At 43.4% G+C, this 23,030-nt stretch overlaps 1 protein-coding gene across 7 annotated transcripts in view; it reads right to left on the reverse strand.

Moving 5' to 3' along the window:
- LOC106580640 (protein furry homolog) overlaps positions 1–23,030 on the reverse strand; it is a 282,430-nt gene that overhangs the window by 217,661 nt on the left and 41,739 nt on the right. For 6 of the 7 annotated variants that reach the window (XM_082966434.1, XM_082966435.1, XM_082966433.1 and 3 more), the window contains exon 2: positions 421–620. In XM_082966434.1, coding sequence (XP_082822560.1) covers positions 421–620 — 200 coding nt within the window. Of the gene's footprint in view, positions 1–420; positions 621–21,594; positions 22,998–23,030 lie in introns of those variants that run through there. The other variant, XM_082966437.1, reaches the window with a different exon arrangement.

Here is a 23,030-nt window from a genome sequence, read left to right on the forward strand (position 1 = left end):
TGACTTGGTACAGGTACCCCCTGTATATAGCCTCGTTATTGTTAATTACATTTCTTGTGTAACTTTAAAAAAAATACTTTTATTTATTTAGTAAATATTTTATTAACTATTTCTTGAACTGCATTGGTGGTTAAGGGCTTGAAGTAAGCATTGCACAGTAAGGTTATATTCAGAGCATGTGACAAATAAAATTTGATTTGATTTGAATGAGTAGGTGTTTCCAAACTTTTGACTGGTACCGTATATTTAGTCTTGCCCACATTAAGTACAAGTTTTAAACCAACCACGGCTTTAACAACGCCTGGTCAACAGTTGTGGCACATGGATAGACAGACGGATGGACAGCTGGACACAGACAGACACGGATGGACAGATGGACAGACAAACAGATAGATATACAGGGCAAACATGCTGACTCACCAACGGCTCGGCCATGATGATGCGTATCTTGCGCTCGGACAGCGTGGTGAAGTTTACGAACAGGCTCTTGAGGACATACTCCCCCGGCCGGCTCTCCGGGTCGATGCTAATGGGCATCATGGCTGGAGGACCCTTGTCTCCTTGGGGACTCAGCACTGGAGGGATGGGTGGCTTACTGTATCCGGTTCCCACTGGAGACGCTGGGGACACACCACAACACACAGGTAGGATTAGGAAATGACGTACATTTGACATATTCTACCTGTAATTGTGTAAGAGCAGCAACGTACTGTTGCTAGTAGTGTACTCCGTCGTTTAGGACGTTATAGTCAGGTTGTATACTGGTTGAATCAGGATGTTTTGTTACCTTCTTTTATGTTATTTTATTTTTTATTGAATATTAAAACATACATTCTACAGTACTTGCAGTGAAGCCACTCAACATTTACATTACATTCAGTCATCTAACAGACTCCCATCCAGAGCGACCCACAGAAGCAACAAGGGTCAATGCCACCGGCCCAAGCTACCAACCGCCATGCCACAAGCCCTCCGAAGTCCCCCCCCCCACAGTTCCCCGAGAGCTACCCCTCAACCATCCAAGATCCCCCCCACAGCCCCCCCCCCCGAAGAAAAAAATCCTAATAAAGTAATTACATTCACAAGACACCCCCAAGTCATCGTCCCTCCAATGCACCAACAACCAACAAAATGACGAAAAGAGAAAAATTAATTAAAACAGAAAACAATGCAAAAACAAAAGACAACAAGGACAACAAAAATCATAACAGCAAGCCCAACTGAATACGTTTGAGTGTATGGCACTATTTACGTGTGTATGTACAGTACGTGTGTGTGTCCGTGTATGTGCACGTGTGTGAGTTTAAATGCGAGTGTCTGTATATGCATGTGTACACGCGTACAAACACCTGCACCTAATACTTTTACTAAAAGTATTAGTATATTAGTAATTGACTGACCAAGTCTCTCCAGATCTCCCAACAATGCTATTTCTATGGTAAATTTTAGATTAATGGTATGCTTTTTCAGCCATTCCTGAACCTGAGACCAGAAACAGGCTGAGGGCAATACCAAAACAAATGGTCTATTGATTCTGTATCCTCACAACAAAATCTGCAGAGCTGCGATGATTGTATGCCCCAAATATTTAACATCTTGTTGGTGACAAAAATTCTGTACATTTTTTTTCTGAAATACACAAAGTCTTGCTTCGTTTTATATATCAACTTATACACCCTATACCATGGAATCGGTACATCAAAAATCTCTTCCCAAATATTTTGCAATCTGTATGGCACAGCTGTTAACATCCTGGTCCTCAAATGAAACTGGTATACTTTCTTATTAATGCTTTTTTTTATTAATCCGCCAATTTTGACCCTATATGTTGGGCAGACAGACCAGTTCCCTACCTCCTCCCACTGTCACCCTCCTCCTTCATTTTGGGGTATTGCTGTAATCAATTGGTTGTCATCTTGGATTGGGCAGACCTTCCAATACAATTCTGATAACTCAATGAAAGACATACCTCTACCATTCCAATTTACAATATAATTTAAAAACAAAATACCCTTTTCAAACATCTTTCCCATAAATATAGATATTTTATGAACAAGCACATTTGAGTTCAACCATAATATTTGTTATGTCTTTTCAGGGGGATGAATTGAAATTGTAACCAATGCTTGTTTGAAAATGAGAGATACCTTGAAAAAGGTTTCATTTTCAATCAATCGAAAATGAGACATTGCAATCTGCACAAAGGCACTTTTTAAACAATGGATGAGCTTTTCTTAGTAATCTACTTGAGAACCATTTAGTGTTCAAGTAAAATATTTGTATAAGTGAAGCTTTTAGAGAGAGGTTTAGTGATTTTACATGTCATAATCTCAACCTACCCAGTTCATATTCATTACATAGACAGGCACACTTTATCTTGTCTGGTTTAGCATCCAGGCAAGATTTGAAAAACGAATCATCAGGAGTTGGCAGCGGCATAAGTAAGTGAGTAAACTGAGATATGACTAAGGAGTTAATCAGTGTACTTTTTCCATTAATAGACAGATATTTACCTATCCATGGTTGCAGGATCCTGTCTATTTTTACTAGTTTTCTATTTCTATATTGTACACTTATCATAACTAGGTTTAAGTACAGAGAGTCCAGAAAAGTGATCCATATCTTCAATGAGACATTGCAGGGATCTAGCTTGTGGACGTAAAATAAAACTTGAGTCATCGGCAGACACCTTTGTTTTTCAGCCTTGGATTTCTAATCCTCTAATATTTTTATTTGATCTGATTTTAATAGCTAGCATTTCGATGGCCATAACAAATAGATATGGTGACAGTGGACACCCTTGTTTAACTCCTCTTGACAATTCAAAACTCTCTGAGAAGTAGCCTCTATTTATTATTTTACACCTGGTGTTACTATACAATACCTTTACCCATTTTATAAGAGACTCACTGAAATGAATTTATAAATATAATCCAGTCTTACTTTATCAAAGGCCTTTACAAAATCTGCTAGAAATACTAGGCCTGGCTTCTTAGATGTTTCATGTTGTTCTATAATATCTAGTAGTTGTCATATATTATCTCCAATGTATCGTCCATGTAAAAAAACCTGTCTGATCAGGATGAACAATACCTGGTAATGCTATGCGTTTCGCTAGTATTTTTGCATTAACGTCTTTTCAGCAACAACAAAAATATATCTTTATCTGATTGTAACTGACAAGATAATAACCAAAATATGACGTCGTTCGTAGTACATTTTGATGTTGTCATGAAAAAGATATCTATACATCATATGCCAAATTTTGCCCACTGGGTACCGTGGGAAGACAAGCCATGCATTTGCTGCAGCATTTAATATTTGATTCTGTGCCTCCACTTTCTGGTTTTGAAAAGTGCTTTTATTTAAAGTTCCCGACATGGAGAAAATTCCTCCAGCAGATAGTAGAGGAGAGGATAACAAGCTGGAGCATTTCTCTCCCAATGCTCCACTGCATTAGCCAGCTGATCTGACCTTATCTGCGGCTGGCTAGAGAAATTAAAACACCCCGGCTAGCTGCTAGCAGCTGGTGTTTTCATCTGCTATTCAAGATGTCATTGCCCTTTGAGGAAAGAAATTCCTTGCATGTGACCGTCATTCAGCCAACGCTGTGATACAGGCCTGAGTTTAATCACTGACGGCTTGGCCCGGCCCATAAAACACATAAACAACTGACACATTAGTTTGACTTTACCTCACAGTTTCACCGTTTCACTTCAACTCCCCATAAACAGAAAATGTTGCTAGAAATAGCCAAAGAGCCGTGTGCTAACGCCTAATAGGGGTGTGAAATGTTCCCTTAGCATGGATTACCTCAACCCAGAATTATACTTCTAGGTCAGTGAACTGGGGTACATCTGCTGGTTAAAATTGTGTGTGTGTGTGTGTGTGTGTGTGTGTGTGTGTGTGTGTGTGTGTGTGTGTGTGTGTGTGTGTGTGTGTGTGTGTGTGTGTGTGTGTGTGTGTGTGTGTGTATGTATGTATATATGCGTGCCTGTATGTGTGATAGATAAGAGTTGACAGCTAGGAGGTCATCAGTGGCAGCCTTACTACACAGTCTTTACTGTTAGTATCAGGGCCAATTAAAGCAGATCAGAGTCACATATCAAATCCCAGACTCTCAAGTTGGCAACAAAAGCCTTCTCCATGGCCTAAGGCTGATGAGGACTCCAAGAAAACACAAAATCACCACACAACATTATCTCAGCCTTGATCCCAACGTTGACCTCAATGTGCTTTTGCTACTTTGTAACACTCTCACTCTGAGATAAAGTATGATTTCAACCCCAGAATACACTCTCAGAAACATGCATTACACTGTTGTAACACAAAATCTAGTGGCAACTGAGCTGCCACCAACTTGAAGAAGATGGAACCTTAACCTTAAATATTGAACAACATCATCCTGAGACGTTTTGAAACATTACATGGTGTGTTGGAACACCACTTAATCAAGTATTGTGCAGCACCTTGCCAGGGACTGGGAGTATTAACAAAAAAGGTTGAATACACTATTTTGGTGAATCAAGTCCTGTTTAGTGCCGAATTAGATACCTTCTCTTTTGGTGTCGTTTCCTCTCTCTAAGCTTCTAAACAGCATTATTATGTTTTTAATCCTGTCTAGTGCAGAATTAGATCACATTTTTCAGAAGTGTCTAAATGTTTAACATTGTTCTATGTATTTGATAATTTGCCATTATATGTTACTTGGCAGGCATTGTCAAGCACATTGTTCAAACCACCAGCAGTAATTGGAGGTTGAACTGCAATAACTGAGGATTCTGCACTTGCCTCTTCCATTGACAATGTTCTTCTTCTTCTAGGTTTAAGGGCAGACTACACCTATTGGTGTATTTCTGCCACCTACTGTACAATCCATTATACTAATACAAAACTGGGAGGAAAAAAAAATCTGCCCTCACAACAACAAAAAAACACCACCCCATTCCACTATTTAACCCTATCTAATCTTACTCCAGGCCAACGGTCTGGAAGGACAAAACATTACCACTCAACACCCCCCGCAACTCTTCTGCAGTAAAACCTCGCAATCCCAAGAACTTCTCTGCAGCTGCCACCACAACCTCTATTTCCTGTGACATTCCATTTCTGCAATACAGCTGACAAACATGGCTATGAATGCTATGAAACCCATCTTACTGAAGCACATATTATTCCCATCACTCTCTATAGGTCTCTACTTACTCACAGGAATCCTCTCAGGATCTCTCACCGTGTACCCATCTTCCTCTACCATTCTATTTACTGCTTCAGCATACGACACTGTCTGTACTACTCCGACCCTGGCAACATCAACCTGTCTTTCTCTCACTAGACACCTCCAATCTCCAGCCCCATGGGCACCCCTGGAGCTAATACACACAACTTTCTCTACCAATATTACACATTCCTTCATCTCATGCCCTCCTTCACACTTCTCACATCTAGGAATATCCCTCCTACACACTGCTGCAACAAAAGCTCTCATGGAATAAATGAACATCCTAACTTGACCTTGTCGGGGAAAGACTCTGCATCAAAACTCAGCAGGACAGACAATGTCTTCTCCGTTTCACCACGCTCTCAACTGGGTCTGAGTTCTATTTCAGCTGATCCTCCCAAACACTTAATGCCACCCCCGTTATCACTCCTTTCAATGGCGCCCTGCTCCGATGAGCAAAGCAAGTCACAATTCTTGTCCCTAGTCGAGTGGTCCGGAGCACCCGGAGCACTTTTCTGGACGGAAGAAACACAATACATCATCACGAGTCGACTTCAAGTTACTTTCACCGACTCAACAGTCCCCAACCTCTTCTCCACCCAACCTGACATCACATATGAATCAGCCAGATTCATTCTTGTCATCATCGGGATGAGGCTCAAACTCGGTGGTCCTCACTGCACCTGTCCCCGCAGGTACTTCATCCTCACTCTCGTCAGGTTCCATCTCTAAGCTACTGGAGCATGATGTATCCGTCTTTTTGCACTCGACTCCAACCTTCCTCACCACACCGCTTCCCTCTGCACTCAGCTTCTTTTCGGCGGTCATCACGGCACCTGCTATCGAAGTTAATTCATCCTCACTCTCGTCACATTCAATTTACGTCTGCAGGTTTTGCAAAAGTTCTGTGTGATCCACCTTTCCATATTCACTCAAAACATGTTCCACTTTTCTCCTTTTTTCTTGTCCACCATCTTCCCCTTCATCAGATCTTCTAGAAGGGTTGAGCATTCCCCCACTCCATATTTACTCATAGTATGTACCACTTTCCTCCTTTTTTTCCTGACCACTATCTTACCGTTGACGTCAATCTTCCCTCCATCATCTTCTGTAGCTTTTCCCCTTAATGTTGTGCAATCCATTGACAATCATCTTCTTCTTCTTTGAGGTTTATAGGGACTCATATGGTGTATTGCCGCCACATACTGTACGGGGTAGTAAAAAAAAATATACACTGCTCAAAAAAATAAAGGGAACACTTAAACAACACAATGTAACTCCAAGTCAATCACACTTCTGTGAAATCAAACTGTCCACTTAGGAAGCAACACTGATTGACAATAAATTTCACATGCTGTTGTGCAAATGGAATAGACAACAGGTGGAAATTATAGGCAATTAGCAAGACACCCCCAATAAAGGAGTGGTTCTGCAGGTGGGGACCACAGACCACTTCTCAGTTCCTATGCTTCCTGGCTGATGTTTTGGTCACTTTTGAATGCTGGCGGTGCTTTTACTCTAGTGGTAGCATGAGACGGAGTATACAACCCACACAAGTGGCTCAGGTAGTGCAACTCATCCAGGACGGCACATCAATGCGAGCTGTGGCAAGAAGGTTTGCTGTGTCTGTCAGCGTAGTGTCCAGAGCATGAAGGCGCTACCAGGAGACAGGCCAGTACATCAGGAGACGTGGAGGAGGCCGTAGGAGGGCAACAACCCAGCAGCAGGACCGCTACCTCCGCCTTTGTGCAAGGAGGAGCAGGAGGAGCACTGCCAGAGCCCTGCAAAATGACCTCCAGCAGGCCACAAATGTGCATGTGTCTGCTCAAACGGTCAGAAACAGACTCCATGAGGGTGGTATGAGGGCCCGACGTCCACAGGTGGGGGTTGTGCTTACAGCCCAACACCGTGCAGGATGTTTGGCATTTGCCAGAGAACACCAAAATTGGCAAATTTGCCACTGGCGCCCTGTGCTCTTCACAGATGAAAGCAGGTTCACACTGAGCACGTGACAGACGTGACAGAGTCTGGAGACGCCGTGGAGAACGTTCTGCTGCCTGCAACATCCTCCAGCATGACCGGTTTGGCGGTGGGTCAGTCATGGTGTGGGGTGGCATTTCTTTGGGGGGCTGCACAGCCCTCCATGTGCTCGCCAGAGGTAGCCTGACTGCCATTAGGTACCGAGATGAGATCCTCAGACTCCTTGTGAGACCATATGCTGGTGCGGTTGGCCCTGGGTTCCTCCTAATGCAAGACAATGCTAGACCTCATGTGGCTGGAGTGTGTCAGCAGTTCCTGCAAGAGGAAGGCATTGATGCTATGGACTGGCCCGCCCGTTCCCCAGACCTAAATCCATTTGAGCACATCTGGGACATCATGTCTCGCTCCATCCACCAACGCCACGTTGCACCACAGACTGTCCAGGAGTTGGCGGATGCTTTAGTCCAGGTCTTGGAGGAGATCCCTCAGGAGACCATCTGCCACCTCATCAGGAGCATGCCCAGGCATTGTAGGGAGGTCATACAGGCACGTGGAGGCCACACACACTACTGAGCCTCATTTTGACTTGTTTTAAGGACATTACATCAAAGTTGGATCAGCCTGTAGTGTGGTTTTCCACTTTAATTTTGAGTGTGACTCCAAATCCAGACCTCCATGGGTTGATACATTGGATTTCCATTGATTATTTTTGTGTGATTTTGTTGTCAGCACATTCAACTATGTAAAGAAAAAAGTATTTAATAAGATTATTTCTTTCATTCAGATCTAGGATGTGTTGTTTAAGTGTTCCCTTTATTTTTTTGAGCAGTATATATATATATATATATAGTTTGGATGAACAAATTCATACTAATTACCAAAACCAAGAAACACTAATCAAAATCACATTATTGTGTGTTGGGATCCTTCTCCTTCATGGCGTTCACTGGAGACTGTCGGACATTCACTACAATCTCATCGCTACTCACTCCTTCAGCTATTTTCTCTGCTTCCACATAAAATAACTGCTGGATGGCCCTGATCCTAGCTACTGTGACCTCCTTCATCTGTACTGGGTACTCCGGGAACAGGAATGTGATTCCATCACAATTACAACAACATGCTTCATCTGACTCTTCAACTGCTACATTTCTTTCCTTCGACAAACACTTGCGACGTGTCAAAACTTTTTAATAATTGTGACACTGCAGCGGCTTCTGTACATATGGTCTCACCTCATATCTCACATATCCAAGTTTTACATAAGTTGGGAGAACCACTTCATCAAACAACAGTAAAACCAATAGGCTTTGCTCCTTCTTTCCATCTATCATTCAATTCAAGCGACGTGAGTCTACTACTCCCGGAATGTTATCCCTAAACCACACAGGTTCTATGTCCAACGAGACATCAGAGATGACACCTTTAACCGGTGCCTACTCTGAAAATCATTTGTCGCTGGAGGCTCCAGACCGCAGACCGTCGCTGGAGGCTCTGGACCGCAGACCGTCGCTGGAGGCTCCGGGCCATGGATCGTCACTGGAGGCTTCGGACTGGGAACCCTCACAGGAGGCTCCGGACTGTGGAGGCGCACTGGAGGCCTGGTGCGTGGAGCTGGCACAGGATGTACCAGGCTGGGGAGACGCACTGGAGACCGGGCGCGTGGAGCAGGCACAGGGCGTACCAGGCTGGAGAGACGCACTGGAGGCCGGGTGCGTGGAGCAGGCACAGGTCGTACCGGGCTGGGGAGACGCACTGGAGACCGGGTTAGCGGAGCTGGCACAGGATATACTGGGCCGTGGAGGCGCACTGGAGGTCTGGAGCATAGAGCTGGCACAACCCGTCCTGGCTGGATGCTTACTTTAGCCCAGCAAGTGCGGGGTGCTGGCACAGGACGAACTGGGCTGTGAAGGCGCACTGGCGACAGAGTGCAGAGCCAGCACAACCCGTCCTGGCAAAGAACGCACCGGGCTGTGGATGCGCACTGGAGACACATTGCGTATCACTGCATAACATGGTGCCTGAACGGTCACACGCTCCTCCACACGCCTGCGTTGCCGCATACTCCTCGCCAACTCTATTCTCCGGTATCCCTCATCGCATTGCTCAATTGACTCCCAGGCAGGTTCTGGCACTCTCCCTGGGTCGACCGACCACCTTTCTACCTCCTCCCATGTTGTCTCCGGTTCACCCCTCGGCTCCGCCGACCACCCCGTGTGCACCCCCAAACATTTTTTTAGAGGAGGCTGCCTCTCGAGCTTCCGTCGTGGTCGTGAACTTCGGAGTCGCCGTTGATGCTCCCTCACTGCTTCCGTCTGCTCCCATGGAAGGCGATCCTTTCTGGCCAGGATTTCCTCCCAACTCCAGGATCCCTTACCGTCCAAGATATCCTCCCATGTCCAGGATGTGTGCTCCTCCAGGCCACGCTGTCTGGTCCGTTTGTGGTGGGATCTTCTGTTACGCTCGTCGTAAAGATTGGACCAAGGTGCAGCGTGGTAGGTGAACATTTGACTTTTTATTAAAAGTGAACACTGAAAAAACAACAAAATACAAAACGAACGTAAAGTTCTGCAGGCTACACAGCAACTATGGAAAAACAAGATTCCACAAACCTCAGGTGGGAAAAAAGGCTGCCTAAGTATGATCCCCAATCAGAGACAACGATAGACAGCTGCCTCTGATTGGGAACCATACCCGGCAAACAAAGAAATAGAAAAACTAGAATGCCCGCCCAAATCACAGTTCGACACATAATCACAGTGACACAGTTCAACACATACAACAACACAGAGATAAACAAATATAAAATCAATAATACAGTAGAAAAGTCTATATACGGCATGTGCAAATGAGGTAGGATAAGAGAGGTAAGGCAATAAATTGGCAATGATTGCAAAGTAATTATAATATAGCAATTAAACACTGGAATGGAAGGGTGTGCAGAAGATAAATGTGCAAGTAGAGATACTGGGGTGCAAAGGAGCAAGATAAATAAATAAATACAGTATGGAGATGAGGTAGATTAGATGGGCTATTTACAGATGAGCTATGTACAGGTGACGTGATCTGTGAGCTGCTCTGGCAGCTTAAAGCTAGTGAGGGAGGTAAGAGTCTCCAGCTTCAGAGATTATTGCAATTCGTTCCAGTCATTGGCAGCAGAGAACTGGAAGGAGAGGCGGCCAAAGGAAGAATTGGCATTGGGGGTGACCAGTGAGATATACCTGCTGGTGGGTGCTACGCGTGGGTGCTGCTTTGGTGACGAGTGAGCTGAGGCGGGGCTTTACCTAGCAGAGACTTGTAGATGACCTGGAGCCGGTTGGTTTGGTGATGAGTATGAAGCAAGGGCCAGCCAACGAGAGCAGACAGGTCGCAGTGGTGGGTGGTATATGGGGCTTTGGTGACAAAACGGAAGGCACTGTGATAGACTGCATCCAATTTGTTGAGTAGAGTGTTGGAGGCTATTTTGTAAATGACATCGCCGAAGTCGAAGATCGGTAGGATTGTCAGTTTTACGAGGGTATGTTTGGCAGCATGAGTGAAGGATGCTTTGTTGTGAAATAGGAAGCCGATTCTAGATTTAATTTTGGATTGGACATCTTTAATGTGAGTTTGGAAGGAGAGTTTACAGTCTAACCAGACACCTAGGTATTTGTAGTTTTCCACATATTCTAAGTCAGAACCGTCCAGAGTAGTGATGCTGGACGGGTGGGCAGGTGCGGGCAGTGAACGGTTGAAGAGCATGCATTTAGTTTTACTTGCATTTAAGAACAGTTGGAGGCCATGGAAGGAGAGTTGTATGGCATTGAAACTCATCTGGAGGTTAGTTAACACAGTGTCCAAAGAAGAGCCAGAGGTATACGTTTTTCCGGTTTCCGGTCACAACTTGCAGACTTGTTTACTCTGCTGTGCGTTTTGTTGCCGATCTTACTTTGCTACCTGACGGTTTTTTACTTTTTCATTACCGTATATTTTTACTTTTTCCCTCACTCAACTTTTTTCATTCAACTTTTTCACCCCGGAGGTTTTATCTGGACATGGTTCGTCAGGACTTCAAACAGCCGAAGCTAAGTAACATTAACATGATGCCTTCTAATTGCAGTCGATGTACTTATAATATACAGGAGAACCATCGCCTTACGGCAAGGATAGCTGTGCTGCAAGCCCAGCTTCAGACGCAATCGTTAGGCAAGGGCAATTTCAGTGTAGGAAAGGATGAAACAGCGTCTGTGCCACCAGTAAGTACAGATAGTAACGTTAGTATAAACCCCCTCGCACAGTCCCCGCAGCCGGACAACTTTCTCATGGCTTCTGGGGGGAAACGCTGTAGGAATGCTCAACCGGTGTCGCTTATTCAGCCGACAGAAACTTTCAACCGGTTCTCCCCATTAAGCGAGTCTGAGTCGGAGGCCGAGACTTCTCTGGTCTCTACTCCTCCCGTTGTGGGGTCTGAGACGCCGACGGCTCCCACCATTAGCTCTGACAAATTGAAAACCCTAGTCATTGGCGACTCCATTACCCGCAGTATTAGACTTAAAACTAATCATCCAGCGATCATACACTGTTTACCAGGGGGCAGGGCTACCGACGTTAAGGCTAATCTAAAAACGGTGCTGGCTAAGGCTAAAACAGGCGAGTGTAGAGAGTATAGAGATATTGTTATCCACGTCGGCACCAACGATGTTAGGATGAAACAGTCAGAGGTCACCAAGCGCAACATAGCTTCAGCGTGTAAATCAGCTAGAAAGATGTGTCGGCATCGATTAATTGTCTCTGGCCCCCTCCCAATTAGGGGGAGTGATGAGCTCTACAGCAGAGTCTCACAACTCAATCGCTGGTTGAAAACTGTTTTCTGCCCCTCCCAAAAGATAGAATATGTAGATAATTGGCCCTCTTTCTGGGACTCACCCACAAACAGGACCAAGCCTGGCCTGTTGAGGAGTGACGGACTCCATCCTAGCTGGAGGGGTGCTCTCATCTTATCTACGAACATAGACAGGGCTCTAACTCCTCTAGCTCCACAATGAAATAGGGTGCAGGCCAGGCAGCAGGCTGTTAGCCAGCCTGCCAGCTTAGTGGAGTCTGCCACTAGCACAGTCAGCGTAGTCAGCTCAGCTTTCCCCATTGAGACCGTGTCTGTGCCTCGATTTAGGTTGGGCAAAATTAAAAATGGCGGTGTTCGCTTTAGCAATCTCACTAGTATAAAGACCTCCTCCATTCCTGCCATTATTGAAAGAGATTGTGATACCTCACATCTCAAAATTGGGTTACTTAATGTTAGAACCCGCACTTCCAAGGCAGTTATAGTCAATGAACTAATCACTGATCATAATCTGGATGTGATTGGCCTGACAGAAACATGGCTTAAGCCTGATGAATTTACTGTGTTAAATGAGGCCTCACCCCCTGGTTACACTAGTGACCATACCCCCCGTGCATCCGGCAAAGGCGGAGGTGTTGCTAACATTTACGATAGCAAATTTCAATTTACAAAAAAAAAAACAATGACGTTTTCATCTTTTGAGCTTCTAGTCATGAAATCTATGCAGCCTACTCACTCACTTTTTATAGCTACTGTTTACAGGCCTCCTGGGCCATATGCAGTGTTCCTCACTGAGTTCCCTGAATTCCTATCGGATCTTGTAGTCATAGCAGATAATATTCTAATTTTTGGTGACTTTAACATTCACATGGAAAAGTCCACAGACCCACTCCAAAAGGCTTTCGGAGCCATCATCGACTCAGTGGGTTTTGTCCAACATGTCTCTGGACCTACTCACTACCACAGTCATACTCTGGACCTAGTTTTGTCCCATGGAATAAATGTTGTGGATCTTAATGTTTTTCCTCATAATCCTGGACTATCGGACCACCATTTTATTACGTTTGCAATCGCAACAAATAATCTGCTCAGACCCCAACCAAGGAGCATTAAAAGTCGTGCTATAAATTCTCAGACAACCCAAAGATTCCTTGATGCCCTTCCAGACTCCCTCTGCCTACCCAAGGACGTCAGAGGACAAAAATCAGTTAACCACCTAACCGAGGAACTCAATTTAACCTTGCGCAATACCCTAGATGCAGTTGCACCCCTAAAAACATCTGTCATAAGAAACTAGCTCCCTGGTATACAGAAAATACACGAGCTCTGAAGCAAGCTTCCAGAAAATTGGAACGGAAATGGCGCCACACCAAACTGGAAGTCTTCCGACTAGCTTGGAAAGACAGTACCGTGCAGTATCGAAGAGCCCTCACTGCTGCTCGATCATCCTATTTTTCCAACTTAATTGAGGAAAATAAGAACAATCCAAAATTTATTTTTGATACTGTCGCAAAGCTAACTGAAAAGCAGCCTTCGCAAATGGAGGATGGCTTTCACTTCAGCAGTAATAAATGTATGAACTTCTTTGAGGAAAAGATCATGATCATTAGAAAGCAAATTACAGACTCCTCTTTAAATCTGGGTATTCCTCCAAAGCTCCATTGTCCTGAGTCTACACAACTCTGCCAGGACCTAGGATCAAGGGAGATACTAAAGTGTTTTAGTACTATATCTCTTGACACAATGATGAAAATAATCATGGCCTCCAAACCCTCAAGCTGCATACTGGACCCTATTCCAACTAAACTACTGAAAGAGCTGCTTCCTGTGCTTGGCCCTCCTATGTTGAACATAATAAACGGCTCTCTAGCCACCGGATGTGTACCAAGCTCACTAAAAGTGGCAGTAAGAAAGCCTCTCTTGAAAAAGCCGAATCTTGATCCAGAAATTATAAAAAACTATCGGCCTATATCGAATCTTCCATTCCTCTCAAATTTTTTTGAAAAAGCTGTTGCACAGCAACTCACTGCCTTCCTGAAGACAAACAATGTATATGAAACGCTTCAGTCTGGTTTTAGACCCCATCATAGCACTGAGACTGCACTTGTGAAGGTGGTAAATGACCTTTTAATGACGTCAGACCGAGGCTCTGCATCTGTCCTCGTGCTCCTAGATCTTAGTGCCGCTTTTGATACCATCGATCACCACATTCTTTTGGAGAGATTGGAAACCCAAATTGGTCTACATGGACAAGTTCTGGCCTGGTTTAGATCTTATCTGTCGGAAAGATATCAGTTTGTCTCTGTGAATGGTTTGTCCTCTGACAAATCAATTGTAAAGTTCGGTGTTCCTCAAGGTTCCGTTTTAGGACCACTATTGTTTTCACTATATATTTTACCTCTTGGGGATGTCATTCGAAAACATAATGTTAAATTTCACTGCTATGCGGACGACACACAGCTGTACATTTCAATGAAACATGGTGAAGCCCCAAAATTGCCCTCGCTAGAAGCCTGTGTTTCAGACATAAAGAAGTGGATGGCTGCAAACTTTCTACTTTTAAACTCGGACAAAACAGAGATGCTTGTTCTAGGTCCCAAGAAACAAAGAGATCTTCTGTTGAATCTGACAATTAATCTGGATGGTTGTACAGTCGTCTCAAATAAAACTGTGAAGGACCTCGGCGTTACTCTGGACCCTGATCTCTCTTTTGAAGAACATATCAAGACTGTTTCAAGGACAGCTTTTTTCCATCTACGTAACATTGCAAAAATCAGAAACTTTCTGTCCAAAAATGACACAGAAAAATTAATCCATGCTTTTGTTACTTCTAGGCTGGACTACTGCAATGCTCTACTTTCTGGCTACCCGGATAAAGCACTAAACAAACTTCAGTTAGTGCTAAATACGGCTGCTAGAATCCTGACTAGAACCAAAAAATGTGATCATATTACTCCAGTGCTAGCCTCCCTACACTGGCTTCCTGTTAAGGCAAGGGCTGATTTCAAGGTTTTACTGCTAACCTACAAAGCATTACATGGGCTTGCTCCTACCTATCTTTCCGATTTGGTCCTGCTGTACATACCTACACGTACGCTACGGTCACAAGACGCAGGCCTCCTAATTGTCCCTAGAATTTCTAAGCAAACGGCTGGAGGTAGGGCTTTCTCCTATAGAGCTCCATTTTTATGGTATGGTCTGCCTACCAATGTGAGAGACGCAGACTCAGTCTCAACCTTTAAGTCTTTACTGAAGACTTATCTCTTCAGTAGGTCCTATGATTAAGTATAGTCTGGCCCAGGAGTGTGAAGGTGAACGGAAAGGCTGGAGCAACGAACCGCCCTTGCTGTCTCTGCCTTGCCGGTTCCCCTCTTTCCACTGGGATTCTCTGCCTCTAACCCTTTTACAGGGGCTGTGTCACTGGCTTACTGGTGTTCTTCCATGCCGTCCATGGGAGGGGTGCGTCACTTGAGTGGGTTGAGTCACTGACGTGGTCTTCCTGTCTGGGTTGGCGCCCCCCCTTGGGTTGTGCCATGGCGGAGATCGTTGTGGGCTATACTCGGCCTTGTCTTAGGACGGTAAGTTGGTGGTTGGAGACATCCCTCTAATGGTGTGGGGGCTGTGCTTTGGCAAAGTGGGTGGGGTTATATCCTGCCTGTTTGGCCCTGTCCGGGGGTATCATCGGATGGGGCCACAGTGTCTTCTGATCCCTCCTGTCTCAGCCTCCAGTATTTATGCTGCAGTAGTTTATGTGTCGGGGGGCTAGGGTCAGTCTGTTACATCTGGAGTATTTCTATTGTCTTATCCGGTGTCCTGTGTGAATTTAAATATGCTCTCTCTAATTCTCTCTTTCTCTCTTTCTGTCTTTCTCTCGGAGGACATGAGCCCTAGGACCATGCCTCAGGACTACCTGGTATGATGACTCCTTGCTGTCCCCAGTCCACCTGGCCGTGCTGCTGCTCCAGTTTCAACTGTTCTGCCTGCGGCTATGGAACCCTGACCTGTTCACCGGACGTGCTTGTTGCACCCTCGACAACTACTATGATTATTATTATTTGACCATGCTGGTCATTTATGAACATTTTAACATCTTGACCATGTTCTGTTATAATATCCACCCTGCACAGCCAGAAGAGGACTGGCCACCCCTCATAGCCTGGTTCCTCTCTAGGTTTCTTCCTAGGTTTTTGGCCTTTCTAGGGAGTTTTTCCTAGGGAGTTTTTCCTAGCCACCGTGCTTCTTTCACATGCATTGCTTGCTGTTTGGGGGTTTAGGCTGGGTTTCTGTACAGCACTTTGAGATATCAGCTGATGTACGAAGGGCTATATAAATAAATTTGATTTGATTTGATATACAGAATGGTGTCGTCTTCGTAGAGGTGGATCAAAGAATCATCAGCAGCGAGAGCAACATCATTGATGTATACAGAGAAGAGAGTCGGCCCGAGAATTTAACCCTGTGGCACCCCCATAGAGAATGCCAGAGGTGTTGCCAACAGGCCCTCCAATTTGACACACTGAACTCTATCGGAGAAGAAGTAGAAAGAGGAAGAAGGGAAGCGCTACTAAGGTACACAATAGTAAATGTTGGTAGACAGAAGGTGCTCTTTGGTAAAAGGGGTGAGTTGGTCATCAAAAAGAAAGGAGGGCCAAGGTACTCTTCATATAATTGATTAAAATGCCTTTATTAGTATGGCATGTTCAATAGAAACAATGTTTTTAAAAATCCGATGCATTTCGGCTGCATGGCCTTCGTCAGGGAGTACAAAGAAATAATACAATGCTCTCTTTTTAACAGCTTTTCCAATTAACCCTAATTTGAAGAGGGAGTGGTTAAAATTGATTGGACACACCTAGTAAGCAATACTATACAAACTTTAAAGTGAAATACTGTAGCTATGTTATCATAAAAATTGAACTCCAAGCTAGAAGTATCAGAACACTAAGAAAGGTAGTTCTAACCTTAAATATGGCTGGGAGAAGTGTCAAGAATTAGAAAGCAATATATTCCATAGTACACTAGAACACAGCAAAACATGAACAACAACACTCTAAACATAGCTGAGGGCAATTGAGCAACACGTCCACTAGATGACAGCAAATGGACCCATCACAACCCTACAGGAAGGGTGAGAAATCCATATCTTCATTTAAACCCGGGTATTTAGTGGCCTGTAGTTTGTAAATCCCAAAACTTTCCCTTTGGTTTAACTGTTTAAGACAGTCCCCTTTTCTAATAGAGGCCGGGATATGATCAATACCCATAGCTTGGAGGGAGGCAGGGTTGCCATGGTGTAAGGACTTGTAGTGCCTTGCCATGGGGTAGTCTTCATTGCCTACCCGTATGGCGTACTTGTGTTCCGCTAGGCGATCTTGAAGGCGATCTCTTTGTCCGTCCAATGTAGAACACCTTGCACTGTGGACATTCCAATCTATAGATGACATGAGTGGTTTTGCAATTAATGAAATGCTTGACGTTACGTCAAGGCATTTTAATAAATTATATGAAGAGTGCCTTGGCCCTCCTTTCTTTTTGATGATCAATCGGAGAAGTAATTGGTGAACCAAGCGAGGCAATCATTTGAGAAACCAAGGCTGTTGAGTCTGCCAATAAGAATGTTGTGATTGACAGAGTTGAAAACCTTAGCCAGGTCGATGAATACGGCTGCACAGTAATGTCTCTTACCGATGGCGGTTATGATATCGTTTAAGACCTTGAGCGTGGCTGAGGTGCACCCATGACCAGCTCTGAAACCAGATTGCATAGCGGAGAAGGTATGGTGAGATTCTTAGTGGTCGGTAATATGTTTGTTAACTTGGCTTTCAAAAACCTTAGAAAGGCAGGGTAGAATAGATACAGGTCTGTAGCAGTTTGGCTCTAGAGTGTCTCCCCCTTTAAGAGGGGGATGTCCGCGGCAGCTTTCCAATCAATGGGAATCTGAGACAATACAAAAGAGAGGTTGAACAGTCTAGTAATAGTGGTTGCAACAATTTCGGCAGATAATTATAGAAAGAGAGGCTCCAGATTGTCTAGCCCGGCTGATTTGTATGGGTCCAGATTTTGCAGCTCTTTCAGAACATCAGCTATCTGGATTTGGGTGAAGGAGAAGTGGGGGAGGTTTGGGCGAGTTGCTGTGGGGAGCGCAGGGCTGTTGACCGGGGTAGGGGTAGCCAGGTGGAAAGCATGGCCAGCCGTAGAAAAATGTTTATTGAAATTCTCAATTATTGTGGATTTATCGGTAGTGACAGTGTTTCCTAGCTTCAATGCAGTGGGCAGCTGGGAGGAGGTGCTCTTATTCTCCATGGACTTTACAGTGTCCCAGAACTTTTTTGAGTTTGTACTACAGGATGCACATTTCTGTTTGAAAAAGCTAGCCTTTTCTTTCCTAACTGCCTGTGTATATTGGTTCCTAACTTCCCTGAAAAGTTGCATATCACAGGGGCTATTCGATGCGAATGCAGAAAGCCACAGGATGTTTTTGTGCTGGTCAAGGGCAGACAGGTCTGGAGTGAACCAAGGGCTATATCTATTCCTGGTTCTAGATTTTTGGAATGGAGCATGCTAATTTAAGATGGTGAGGAAGGCACTTTTAAAGAATAACCAGGCATCCTCTACTGACGGGATGAGGTCAATGTCATTCCAGGATACCCCGGCCAGGTCGATTAGAAAGGCCTGTTCGCTGAAGTGTTTTAGGGAGCGTTTGACACTGATGAGGGGTGGTCGTTTGACCGCAGACCCATTACGGATGCAGGCAATGGGTCAGTGGCTTCATGAGTAGCCCAGGAGCCCTCGCCGGGAGATTGGCCTAGCGTGGGCTAGCTCCAGGCTAATTGGTGCTTACTCCGGGACGGAAACGTTAGCCAGGAGTAGTCAACCCGGGTTGCGGTTAGCTAGCTGCGATGGTCCAGATGAAAAGGTTCAGAGTTTGAGGTAGGAATCCGGGGATATGGAGAGAAAAATAGGTCCGGTATGCTCTGGTTTGAAACGTGTTGTACGAACTGGCGAGAGCTTTCCGAGCAAAAGGTTAGCTGAAGACTGCTAGCAGTGGTTAGCTGACTGATAGCTGGTAGCTGGAAGCTAGTTAGCTAGCTAGCTTCAGTTGAGGGATTCCAGTTCCGATGTAAGTAGAAATACTTTAGAAAAAAAACATCCACACCACATTGGGTGAGGCAGGTTGCAGGAGAGTATTTTGAAAAATATATAAAAAGATATATGCATGGGACAAGACAAGACAAAGACAAAGACGTCTGACTGCTACACCATATTGGATCATTGCTGAGTCTGTAGTTCTTGAAGGGTTGGAGTGGGGAATTTAACCCTTGTCTTTGGTGGGGAGAGAGGTGACCTGTCTAAACTGGGTGCTTTACCACTAGACCACGGGCTCTGCACGATTTACATAGATTTTTATTAAGTATATGCTGGTTGTCATTTTTTGTCAATTCCAATTCACCCCAGAATAATTTCTTACAGTGTGGCTGTGTGGTTGAGTGGGTTAAATGTCTATGAAATGTATCATCTTACTGTCCCTCCTGTTTTTAATCTGTCAAAGTAAAGCATAAAAAAATAAAGGTGGGATTCCACCAAAAATATTCTCCATGGGCCCTTATCATCAATCAATATTTAGGCTATAAAGCATTTGCATTTCTAAACCATTGATTGTATGAGAAACACAGTTTTCTTTTGGTTGGGATGCTGTCACAAGAGGTTACACTATGAACAAGCCATTACAGTGAACAAGCCATTATACATGCTATAAATGCTCATAAATGCTTTATAAATTACTCAAAGTGTTTATGAATTGTTCACGTGTTGAAATATAAGAATTTAAGCCCTGTCTAACACAAGGGACGGGGGACGTGGACGGGGGGACGGGGGGGTTCTACTAAGCTATATGGAATTATTTTAAGAAGGACATACCAAGGGTCATTTTGCTATTTGTTTTTCAATTTTAAGACCCCTTGAAGTATCAGAACAATATATAAGAAAATTATTTGATGAAAAATGTTTTTTGGCCTTACTGCTATTAGCCCATACAAACACATTGAATAACAGATGCACTACATCGAACAACAGATAGTCTCCCAAAAAATGTAAAAAGGAAGTATGTTCTGAAGTGTCTGTCCTATAGCAGAGAGATTTAAGAAAGATAGGAAACATTTGTTATTTTTCAGACATTTATTTAACCCCTTATTTTTGGCACTAAACAGTCTCCCTATGTGACCGACAGATCCGATCTTAAAATTTGAAATTGTGTTTTTTACATTATATCATACACCACAGTTGAGGAACAATGGGAAAGTAATTCTGCTTTGAAAGTTGATAAACTTGTAACCCCACTTTTGAGAAAATGGTCTTAGAATGTGTTGGTACACCTAATGAAGAGCTCTTCTTTGTCTACACCCATTCAGCATCGTTCACATCCTCTTAATTAAGCCTTAGTCCTACCCGTCTCTTTAAGGATTCACATGTGAGGACATGTGCTAAACAGAGTGAGCACGGTAGTGTACTAAACAACCAAAGATTTCAAGATTAAAGGCTGGTTTATACTACATCTATCGACATGTCTGTAGACAGTTGTCGCAGTGACATCATGAACATTCTATTGTTCTCCGACAACTTGTCGTTGTCATTAGGAAAAAGTCGTCCAAAATAGCATAACTGGTGTATTTTAACACCAATAATTTAACACCCAACCATTTAAAAATCTATTTAATATATGTCAATCTAGCAAACCAGGCAACTAACAAGCAACTTTCTTGTTAGCTAGCTAACGTTAAGTTAGCTGGCTAGCCAGTTCAAATAATGACCATATCATAGCTGACAACGTCTTAACTTTAGCTAAGTTTTATTCATTATTAGAGGAAAATAAACTCATTATTTACAAGTTAATGGCAAGCTAATTACAGAAAATAGGTCACGGTTGTGAGTGTGATGAAATAAAAGCAGGGCATTTTACTGGAGAATTTTAGAACTTGGAAACTGTCTCGTTGACCTAACGTTTTATCCTAATTTGACTTTGTGCAGGGGATGTTCAAATCAAATCAAAAGTTAGTCAAATACACATATTTAGTATCAGATATTATTGCGGGTGTAGCGAAATGCTTTTTACAAATTATATATTTTTTTTATTGTTCTTCACATTACTGTCTCTGGTAAACACACAATATACCAAATAAAATCAACGTTTATTTGTCAAATGCACAGGATACAGAAGGTGAAACAGTACAGTGAAATGGTTAGTCTTTTGTTTAGACATGTAGCTAGCTAGCTAAACAGTGAACCATAATCCCAACTCATGTTCCTACCATGCATGAATCTTCCGGTAGCTAAAGCTAACCAACCAGGTTCATGTTAGCTAGTTAGCTAACATTAGGCTATAACTAGCAAAGTGAATGGATTTCTGAGATACAAATAATATTACTACACAGATCATACACGTAACGTTAGCTTGTGAGCCAGCCAGCTAACATTAGCTAGCTAGCAAACAGTACGGTTTAACTTGCAATGCAAACGACTTTCTGACAGAATTAGTAACGTATAATATATGAAAATGTAGCTACATAGACTCTCTTACCCGTATACATGGATGAACGCTTCTCCCTCTCTGATACAGATGCCATGGTTGCCCTTAGTTTGAAGATGTAATCCGGAGACAGGTGTTTTATACAACAGCCTTCTGTGTGTTCTCCTTTTCACCCCTTCTGCATAGTTGCAATCAAATGGCAGAATTTTCTCCATCTCCTTAACTATCATACTCTGCTTCTGCCGGACATTCCACTGATTTAAAAACTCAGTCCTTCAGAATGTGGAGGGTATTAGCAACACTTTTGAAATTCTTCGTAATATCTTAAAAAAAAACGTTAGAAAGGATGAACTCCACATAATGAGCAGCTCATGTTATAGACAGAAGTTTGCAACATGGCAGACCAATCCAAACTCATTCTTGGCATGTCCAGCCCATCCATTATCTCAGCCAATAATGGCTAGCGGGAAGGTTCCTAGCTTTTCCCGTGGCTAAAACAACTAGGCTCGTAATTTAACAATTCTATTCATATTTACAGATGGCATACAAGTTTGTTATTAAGGCACATGAAAGTTGACATGTTCACCTGTTCAAATGTCTCTCCTGTGAAGTAGTGACGTGTGACATACGTCTAGTTTCCTACATTGCCTTTGGAAAGTATTCAGACCCCTTGACTTTTTCCACATTTTGTTACGTTACAGCCTTATTCTCAAATGTATTAAATAATGGCAAAAAAATTGAAAACAGAAAGACCTTATTTACGTAAATATTCAGACCCGTTTGTATGAGACTCAAAATTTAACTCAGGTTTATCCTGTTTCCATTGATCATCCTTGAGATGTTTCCACAACTTGATTGGAATCCACCTGTGGTAAATTCAATTGATTGGACATGATTTGGAAAGGCACAAACCTGTCTATATAAGGTTTTGTCCGTAGAGCTCTGAGACAGGATTGTGTTGAGTCACAGATCTGCGGGAAGGGTACCAAAAAACTTCTGCAGCATTGAAGGTCCCCAAGAAATCAAATCAAATTGTATTTGTCACATTCGCCAAATACAACAGGTGTAGACCTTACAGTGAAATGCTTACTTAAAAGCCCTTAACCAACAAAGCAGTTTTAAGGAAAATAAGTGTTAAGTAAAAAAAAGTTTAAAAAGTAAAAAAGAAAAAAAGAAGAAAAATAGCAAAATAACACATTAATAAAGAGCAGCAATAAAATAACTGTACTGAGGCTATTCACAGGGGTACCAGTTCAGAGTCAATGTGCGGGGGCACAGGTTAGTCTAGGTAATTGAGGTAATATGTACATTTAGGTAGAGGTAAAGTGACTATTCATAGAGAGTAGCAGCAACTTAAAAGAGGTGGTGGGGACAATGCAAATTGCCCGGGTAGCCATTTGATTAGCTGTTCAGGAATCTTATGGCTTGGGGTTAGAAGCTGTTAAGAAGCCTTTTGGACCGAGAAGTGTCACTCCGGTACCAATTGC

Source organism: Salmo salar, chromosome 20 (assembly GCF_965601325.2).
Source record: "Salmo salar chromosome 20, fSalSal1, whole genome shotgun sequence".
NCBI classification, from domain to species: Eukaryota; Metazoa; Chordata; class Actinopteri; order Salmoniformes; family Salmonidae; genus Salmo; species Salmo salar.